The 8,459-nt window shown below is 43.1% G+C and overlaps 2 protein-coding genes across 3 annotated transcripts; one reads left to right on the top strand and one right to left on the bottom strand.

Moving 5' to 3' along the window:
• The first annotated feature begins 960 nt into the window (after positions 1–960).
• On the top strand, positions 961–7,231 carry LOC125509476 (sulfate transporter 1.2). Its single transcript, XM_048674462.2, has 14 exons — positions 961–1,438; positions 3,603–3,961; positions 4,040–4,088; positions 4,183–4,390; positions 4,467–4,641; positions 5,021–5,086; positions 5,173–5,286; positions 5,379–5,495; positions 5,585–5,711; positions 5,803–6,089; positions 6,191–6,381; positions 6,494–6,579; positions 6,673–6,749; positions 6,847–7,231. The coding sequence occupies exons 2-14, from the start codon at positions 3,632–3,634 to the stop codon at positions 6,988–6,990; spliced, it is 1,971 nt and encodes a 656-aa protein (XP_048530419.1). The 5' UTR covers positions 961–1,438; positions 3,603–3,631; the 3' UTR covers positions 6,991–7,231.
• Positions 7,232–7,407: 176 nt separating this feature from the next.
• On the bottom strand, positions 7,408–8,459 carry LOC125509478 (putative leaf thionin). Of its 2 annotated transcripts, none has more exons than XM_048674464.2 (3): positions 8,151–8,459; positions 7,969–8,034; positions 7,408–7,854 (listed from the first exon to the last, which is right to left on the bottom strand). In XM_048674464.2, exons 1-3 carry the CDS (start codon positions 8,401–8,403, stop codon positions 7,754–7,756), a joined length of 420 nt encoding a protein of 139 aa, XP_048530421.2. In that variant the 5' UTR covers positions 8,404–8,459; the 3' UTR covers positions 7,408–7,753. The 2 variants fall into 2 exon arrangements, with proteins under 2 accessions (XP_048530421.2, XP_087382451.1); XM_087526325.1 differs by having other exon boundaries at positions 7,969–8,037.

Consider the following 8,459-nt stretch of genomic DNA (forward strand, 5'->3'; position numbering starts at 1 on the left):
CTGCTTTCAAATTCGTGTACTTTTTCAAATTCATGAACTTTTACAGAAAGTACACAGAATTGGAAAAAAAGCACTTGAAAATGGTATGCAGACCTGAATAAAATAAACGGATTTGAAGAAAGTACGTGAATTTGAGTCAAAACACGGTCAAAACCGGCAAAAGTCAGCACCAAAACCGGTCAAAACCGTGTCCAGGGACGAACCTTGTCCGGTTTTAATAGTTCAGGGTGCAAGTTGTTTGGTTTCGGAGTTGAGGAACCAAATCTAGACTCTGCCAAGAGTTAAGGGACGAAAAGTATATTTTTCTCTAAGTTATTCAACGTCATAATAAGTACATTTCATAACGAATCTAATGTGACAAATCTAGGGTTATAGATGTTGATATATTTTTGTATATATAAACTCCGATCAAACTTAGCGAAGTTTGACTTAAAACAAACACGAAACTTCAATTATTTTGAAACGGCGAACCAACCTATGGTTGGATGGTTAGAGGGACTGTGGTATCCCCAGCCCACCAGGGTTCAAATCCCGGTGCTCGCATTTATTTCTGGATTTATTTCAGGATTTCCGGTGATGCGCATTCAGTGGGAGGAGACGTTCCCGTCGACGACGAGGCGCTTACGGTGACTTCGTAAATCTAAAGATGATATGTCAGCTCAGTCTTTTGGAGATGCTCATGGAGATAGAATATGCGTGTGTGTCTTCATAAGGACGAGTATATGCGTGTGTATATGCGTAAAAAAAACGAAAGAAGCGAGAGGAGGAAACATCTCAACCATTTGTCCACCTCTCCCCATCCCGGACGGCCCACCAGGTTGAAATGTACACAGACGGATTCCCTTCCCGTCCTGGCAAACTCCCAGCCGCGCCCCACACGTACGGGCGAAAGCTACACCCTTGGACGGACCATTCCAACACCCCGCCCCACACGCGGTTCACTTCACCTCTCGTCGTCCCGACCACTATTCCACGGTCCAAAACACTGAAACCCATCACCCTTCCCTCGCCGCCGTCGGTCCCCGTAGACCCTGACCGCGGTGCCGTTGACCGACCGGCGCGGCCCTGCCCCCCCGCGCGTAGGACGGCTCCGGTTCCACGGCCGTGGAGCCCGCCGTGACTTCCCAGCCATTTTGGTTCGGCAGCGACTTCTCAGGCAGGCATTTTGGTTCGGCACGTCCACATCGCCGTCCTCCCTCGTCTCCCGACTCCGTGGTATAAACAACTGCCAGCAGAGATCGCGCTACCTTCCATTGCCGCTCTTTTGTCCGTTGGGCGCGTCTGTTTCCCCGGCAGGCGGATCCTCCTGGTGCCTCCAGACGGCATATATATCCGCTCTCGCCGCGCCAACGCCGAGAGGGATGCGCCATTCGTGGGCCGGTGAACCCTGAGCGCGCGGCGGCTCCACCCACCGATCACAGGAACCACTGTATACCCGGTAAAATCCCTTCATCCGATGATTCTGATCCATGAACATCTTCTCCCCTCCCCTTCAGTCGTTCTTGGTTCTTCATTTCCGTACAACTCGTCGCATTTCGTCTGTTACGGCCGCGGCTGTCGATTTTTGTTAGCCGTCAGTTCCTCTGCTCGGAAATCAGCAGTGTATCCATCTCTTTTTTTATGGATGAGAAACCGGCAATTCACCGATACCTTTTGTGTGTCAGCGAGTAATGCTTCGTAATTAACTGATTGAATGTCTCGCGGAATTTTCAGTCGGCTCGTCATTAGCATCCCGTAAGCTGCGACGAAGTGTTCCTTGGTTCCATCCGCAGCCCAATGAAACTGGCCGAAAATGAAAATTTGTTCTGAAAATATTACTACTAGTTAGGTTTTCTGAAAATAAATGTGGCAAGAGCTTCTTTCTTAGCAATTGGGACCCGTTTTAGGTGGAATGATGATCAGTCACTGCTCATGATAAGTAAGAAGATTAAGGTTGTCAAATTTGCAGTGTTCTTTGGATTATAATATATCAATCCCTTCACTTGGAAACAACTGCCTTTGTTCATCTGTCTGTTCTTCGTCTCAGCTTTGATTTGGAGAATTCTACAGATGTATGGAGTATCTTCTGACATCTTAGTTGGACTATCTCAGCCTAGGCACAAACTTGACTCATTTGGCTTTATTAATAGTATTAGTTGCTCATCTGTTACCACTGGGTCAGGATTCAAAGCGAATAGTTGGAACTTTCTGCACCAATTATTGCTTTTTGAACAAGCCTGCTTGGACTTTCAGACCAACACCGGAAAGTCTTGTGCTTAGTACAAGAAACAACAGTCCACCATTATTATCTTTGAATCATGCAAGTAAGCTGCGACCAAGCGTGCTTGGTTCCATCCGCAGCCTAATGAAACTGGCCGAGAATGAAAATTCTACAGAAAATATTACTACTTAGGTTTTCTGAAAATAAATGTGGTTAGAGCTTCTTTCTTAGCAATTGGGACCCGTCACTGCTCATGTAAGTAAGAAGATTAAGGTTGCCGAATTTTGTAGTAGTAGTATTCTTTAGTTATATTAGATAATAATAAATCAATCCCTTCACTTGGAAACAACTGCCTCTGTCTATCTGTCTGCTCTTCGTCTCAGCTTTGATTTGGAGAATTCTACAGATGTACAGTATGGAGTATTTTCTGTCATCTTAGTTGGTCTATCTCAGCCTAGGCACAAACTTGACTCATTTGGCTTTTATTAATATTATTAGTTGCTCATTTATTACCATTGGGTCAGGATTCAAAGAGAATAGTTGGAACTTCCTGCACCAATTATTGCTTTTTGAATAAGCCCACTTGGACTTTCAGACCAACACCGCAAAGTCTTGTGCTTACAAGAAAGAACAGTCTACCTTTTCTTTTATCCTTTTACGGTTAGAATGGGACAGTTGAGAGAAACAGATGGTTGTTCTATATAAGAGCGAGCATCAAATATCAAATAGATTATTCTATTTTGAAGATATCATAAAATCGATTCACTGTTTTGCCTGCTAGTGGTCTGAGCTCAAGGTACATGTTCATCTTTAATAACCATCACCTATATTTCTCCCAAAACGAAAATTCAGGATAGTCTGTACTCCAACATTGCTGATTCAATCTCTTTCTACTACGAAAATTAGTCACGACAAAATTTATATACTTGTCAGTTTACTAGCGATATATAAAATTTAAGGCTCAAATTCAACCTAGCTATGTCAGCTACAAAAAAAATTAATAATTATAAAACAGCTTAAAAAAAGCATCCTATGTTCAGAAAAAAAGATAAAACTCTTAAACATTATAAATATCGATGAAAAGGGAAGCACAAGGGCCAATCTGGGATGAGAATACATAATTAATATTGTACAACTATATGAGGGGCGAGGGCAGCAACGTAGTATGCCATTTTTATTCCATTTTCTGGGAACATTTCTGTTTGATTGACCAACTTTTGTGTGATATAGCGGTTGCATCGTCCATTGTTCCAAAGTAGACCATCGCTTCATGACGTCATTTAGGTGGTGTTTTTATGGTTATATTTGCAATGTTGGAGTACTGTAAACGTCTACCCTTCATGCCCTCTCCAGCTATTTTTTTTAGAACCGTCTACTAAAATTAATTCAACTGTTTCTCCAGGATAACAAAAGGTTGTTCCAGTAGCAGAGATGGTTCATCATATATCTGACGAGGCAGCAGATGAACCTAGCATCACCACACAGACACCCTCCAATGACCCATCTCAAGCACCGCTGGTGTACAAAGTGGGCTATCCCCCTCCCAAGAACTTGGCCACAGAATTTACAGAAACATTGAGAGAGACTTTCTTCCACGACAACCCGCTGCGTCAGTACAAGGGCCAATCCGGACCGAGGAGGTTCATGATGGGGCTGGAGTTCTTGTTTCCAATATTTGGGTGGGGTAGGGATTACAGTCTCAACAAGTTCAAAGGCGATCTGATTGCCGGATTGACCATCGCAAGCCTCTGCATTCCTCAGGTATCATCAAGGATGACTAGTCCACCTTGGCTTTGGCCACTTAAACTGTGCCTGACACCGAATATTGGACTCTAATAGGACATTGGCTATTCGAAGCTTGCTAATTTGGATCCGCAGTATGGGCTTTGTAAGTTCCTCCTCTTGACTCTGTTGTGGAGATTTGATGTGAAACATTTAAGCTTGTTTTGCTATCATAATTTACTTTTGTTAGTTGGTTTCAGACTCCAGCTTCATTCCCCCATTGATCTATGCTGCAATGGGTAGCTCAAGGGATATAGCGATTGGCCCGGTTGCCGTGGTTTCTCTTTTGATAGGTTCACTTCTACAAGCTGAGGTTGACCATGTCAAAAACAAGGAGGAATACATGCGCCTCGCTTTCACGGCAACCTTCTTCGCTGGCATCACTCAAGCAGCCTTAGGATTTCTAAGGTATATGCAAACATATACTAAAAGCTTGCATGTAGTGTCGACGTGTTGGACTAAGAGTTGGTATTTATTTTGTCAGGTTAGGGTTCCTTATAGAGTTCTTGTCACATGCTGCAATTGTCGGATTCATGGGGGGAGCTGCCATTACTATTGCCCTGCAGCAGCTGAAATACGTGTTGGGTATCGCAAACTTTACAAGGAAAACCGACATAGTTTCTGTTATGGAATCTGTCTGGAGATCAGTTCATCACGGGGTATGTATTTCAGTACTTAACAGTAACATATCGATTTTATATCTTGGTCAGAACATCATGCGCTGCATTTTCTGGGATTATAAAAGCATCTTTGTAATTCCTAGAACTTAAAAATATTTTCGTTATTAGTAAAAGTATGTCATGCCGTGTTGATATGGAGTTAACTTATGTGGGGAAAAAAATATTTTTGCAAGTGCTGAATTGTTTTTGGATGTTTGGAGCTCATTTGTTATATTCATTTGGAAGCTGGGAGGTGAATTTGTTTCCCTCTTTTTTCTGGATCTTCCTGCGCCGGGAAGGGATTAGCATAGGCTAAAGATAGTACTACTTTCTGTCTGAGTTACCTAAAGAACTGACAAGGAGATGGTTGTATATGCAGTGGAACTGGCAGACAATTGTGATTGGCGTATCTTTCCTGGTTTTCCTTCTGTTTGCGAAGTACATCGTAAGAATTTCTTTTTCCTTGTATGTTTACAACACATTTAACATTTAAAAAATTACTTATCCACTAAGGATGTTCCATTTACACAGGGAAAGAAGAAAAGGAAGCTTTTCTGGGTGCCAGCTATTGCTCCTATAATTTCAGTGATTCTAGCAACATTTTTTGTATACATTACTCGTGCCGACAAGCAAGGTGTTCAGATAGTAAGTGACTAAGTTAGTACAATTCAGGCTCAGTTGTGTGGACCATACACTGTTTTTCATGGATGAAAAATTTGTTGTCACTTGGTCATCAGGTAAAGCACATTGAACAGGGAATCAACCCATCATCAGTACACATGATTTATTTCACCGGTCCGTTTGTTGCAAAAGGTTTCAAGATCGGTGTTGTTTGCGGCATAGTTGGTTTGACAGTATGTATGCTGATATGGACACATATTTGTTTTTCCTGTCATGTGCATCTCCAGATTTCTCATCAATCTGTGTGTGTCTACTTCATCAGGAAGCTGTAGCTATTGGAAGGACATTTGCTGCTATGAAGGACTACCAGCTAGATGGAAACAAGGAGATGGTAGCACTTGGAACCATGAACATAGTAGGATCAATGACATCTTGCTATGTCACAACAGGTAGCTCCACCCTTTTTGCCGAACAGAGCTGACAGTAAACTGTCTGGAAAATACAGCGCCAAAATCTATATCCTGTATTTTCTTTTTTCAGGTTCTTTCTCACGTTCGGCAGTTAACTTCATGGCTGGCTGCAAGACTCCTGTATCCAATGTGGTTATGTCAGTGGTGGTTCTTCTTACCTTGTTGGTCATCACACCGCTATTCAAATACACACCGAATGCAATCCTAGGGTCGATCATCATTTCTGCGGTGATCGGCCTTGTGGACTATGAAGCAGCAATTCTCATATGGAAAGTTGACAAATTGGACTTCATTGCTTGCATGGGAGCATTTTTCGGTGTTGTTTTTGTATCCGTTGAGATTGGCCTCTTGATTGCTGTAAGGACCAATGCATTATCTTTGATGAAGCGTAATAATATGTTCATGTCTTTTTGTGGAGACATAACTAGAAATTACTTGTTTTTTCTGGATATTACCAGGTAGCAATCTCATTTGCCAAAATACTTCTTCAAGTAACAAGGCCAAGGACAGCCCTACTTGGAAACCTTCCCGGCACCACAATATACAGGAACATCAGCCAGTATCCAGAAGCAAAACTTACTCCCGGGGTGGTGATTGTGAGGGTTGATTCTGCTATTTATTTTTCCAACTCTAATTACGTCCGAGAAAGGTAAAGATGGTAAATTTATCACACAATATGTTTTGAATTTGAAGAATGGTAAAATATACATGAATTCAGTAATTTCAGCCTCATAGGCCTGATATCTTGTGCTCCATGGCAGAATTCTTAGGTGGCTGACAGACGAAGAAGATAGAGCTAAAGCACTGGGATTGCCTAAAATCAGTTCCTTGATCGTGGAAATGTCGCGTGAGTAGAATTATATGTTAGTCTGAGAAATTTCAAGCTATTTTTTTTTTCCAATCATTGTACTCATGCAGTCCGGTGAAAATGCTGGTGCAGCCGTTATCGACATCGATACAAGTGGCATACACGCTCTTGAAGATCTATACAAGAATCTTCAGAAAAGAGATATGCAGGTACACCCATTCAAGCTACATAGACTTTCAGAGAAACTATAATCTTGTTTTGCTGGGCCACTGATAATGTTGTTTGTATTGTTGTGTATTTTGGCAGCTCATTCTGTCGAATCCTGGTTCCGTCGTCATAGAAAAACTGCAAGCATCCAAGCTCACCGAGCACATTGGAAGCAGTCATATATTCCTCGCAGTCTCTGACGCTGTGCGATTCTGTACGACGAAGTCGATGCAGGAACCGTGAGCGAAGTATTTCGGAGGAATGGCTGGTGCTGCCATGGTGCTAGTGTTGATAATAGTTTTGGTGCTCCCTGTGATCTAAGCTGGGCAGCGCAAGATGATGTGGCTTTGTGGCCGATGTAGAAACATATAATAAGTTCAGGCAATCACCGGAGCCTCTTCGGTTTACTAAATACTACCCCCTCCGTTCCCCATTATAGGATGTTCTAACTTTTTTAGTGTATTTATTCACTCATTTCAGTCCATATGTAGTCCATATTGAAATATCCAAAATATCTTAATAGTGAACGGAGGGAGTAGAAGATAAGGTTTAGAAGTGCTCCTCTACTGAGTATGAACGAAGTAAATTATGGAACTCGCGGCGGATCTTCCTCAAGTATGTACAGATATAAATAAAAGATTGACGTGGGATCTCGGTGCATTTTATTTTCTTGATCAAAAGAGAGGCCCCCCTCTCCGATTTTGCTAAGAGAAACCAAGGTTCACAGCTACTACTAGGGTTTTTGTTACCCCACACACGACATACTATCTTACATGACCGGGGATTACGACGAACCCCAGCCCAGCACCTCAAAGGATCGTGCAAGATCCCAAAATAAAAGCAGAGCACCCACACAACACTTCAGACACATCATACAGTAGTTGGAAGCAAAGCCTAACACATCATAGCTAAAGCAAGAACTAGATAACTTGTGAGGCACCGGCAACAACGAAGAAGGTAAGCCACCGGGAAGACGATCGGGACCTCAGCGCATGCTCATACATGATCAAGCATCGACGGATGCAATGTTGGTGGCATCGTTGCAGAACCGGCCGCACGCATCGCCGCAGCGCCCCACGCCGACTTTCGTGTCTTCGCCAAGCTCAGCTGATGACAAGATCAAGATATGTGCAATGCTCATTCCAAACCGAAAAAAAACTTTTCCCTCTTATGATAAATTGAAAGTTATATATACAGATGATGAGTTAATTCAGATACTACCTGAATTGACGTTGTCACAGACTGAGAGCCTACATCCTAATTTGCAGTACTCAATGGCGTCTGGTTCTTCTTCCGCAACAGCAGGAGCAAGCATTAGTCAACCAGCCGTTAATTGCAATTTCTATGCATCTGGGAGCAAAATGATGTAGAGAAAACAGGAAGGGTGGCTTGGGTTCACGTACCAGCTGAACTGGGGAGAAGGTTGAGCTTAGGGTATTCCCTGGGGCTTGTGCTGTCCCTTGTGAGCACACAGCCACACATTTTTGAGCAGGGAGTACTGGGGTGCACAAGAAGGCACACGTTGTAACAGTTTCTTGACCTGGTGTCTCTGCAGCAGCTCTTGCCCTCTGCTACTTGGATTTGTCCCTGGACAAGCAGTCCCAGTATCAGTATGAGTGCACACATGATCACGCTCTTGAAATGCTTGCTCTCCATGGCTGCCTTCCCTGCTGCGAAAACGCACAGGAACAAGACTCGTATATATGGCCCCA

The sequence above is a fragment of the Triticum urartu genome, chromosome 5A, assembly GCF_056163025.1.
Source record: "Triticum urartu cultivar PI428250 chromosome 5A, HENAU_Tu73, whole genome shotgun sequence".
NCBI lineage: Eukaryota > Viridiplantae > Streptophyta > Magnoliopsida > Poales > Poaceae > Triticum > Triticum urartu.

Bases quoted from the DNA above. Each gene is read 5' to 3' on its own strand.
- LOC125509478 (XM_087526325.1), bottom strand. From the start codon at position 8,403: ATGGAGAGCAAGCATTTCAAGAGCGTGATCATGTGTGCACTCATACTG. The intron at 8,038-8,150 runs GTACGTGAACCC...CTGTTGCGGAAG, and splicing joins CCTTCTCCCCAGTTCAGCTG to AAGAACCAGACGCCATTGAG. The intron at 7,855-7,968 runs GTAGTATCTGAA...TCTTGTCATCAG, and splicing joins CTGTGACAACGTCAATTCAG to CTGAGCTTGGCGAAGACACG.
- LOC125509476 (XM_048674462.2), top strand. From the start codon at position 3,632: ATGGTTCATCATATATCTGACGAGGCAGCAGATGAACCTAGCATCACC. The intron at 5,496-5,584 runs GTATGTATGCTG...CTACTTCATCAG, and splicing joins GCGGCATAGTTGGTTTGACA to GAAGCTGTAGCTATTGGAAG. The intron at 6,090-6,190 runs GTAAGGACCAAT...GGATATTACCAG, and splicing joins AGATTGGCCTCTTGATTGCT to GTAGCAATCTCATTTGCCAA.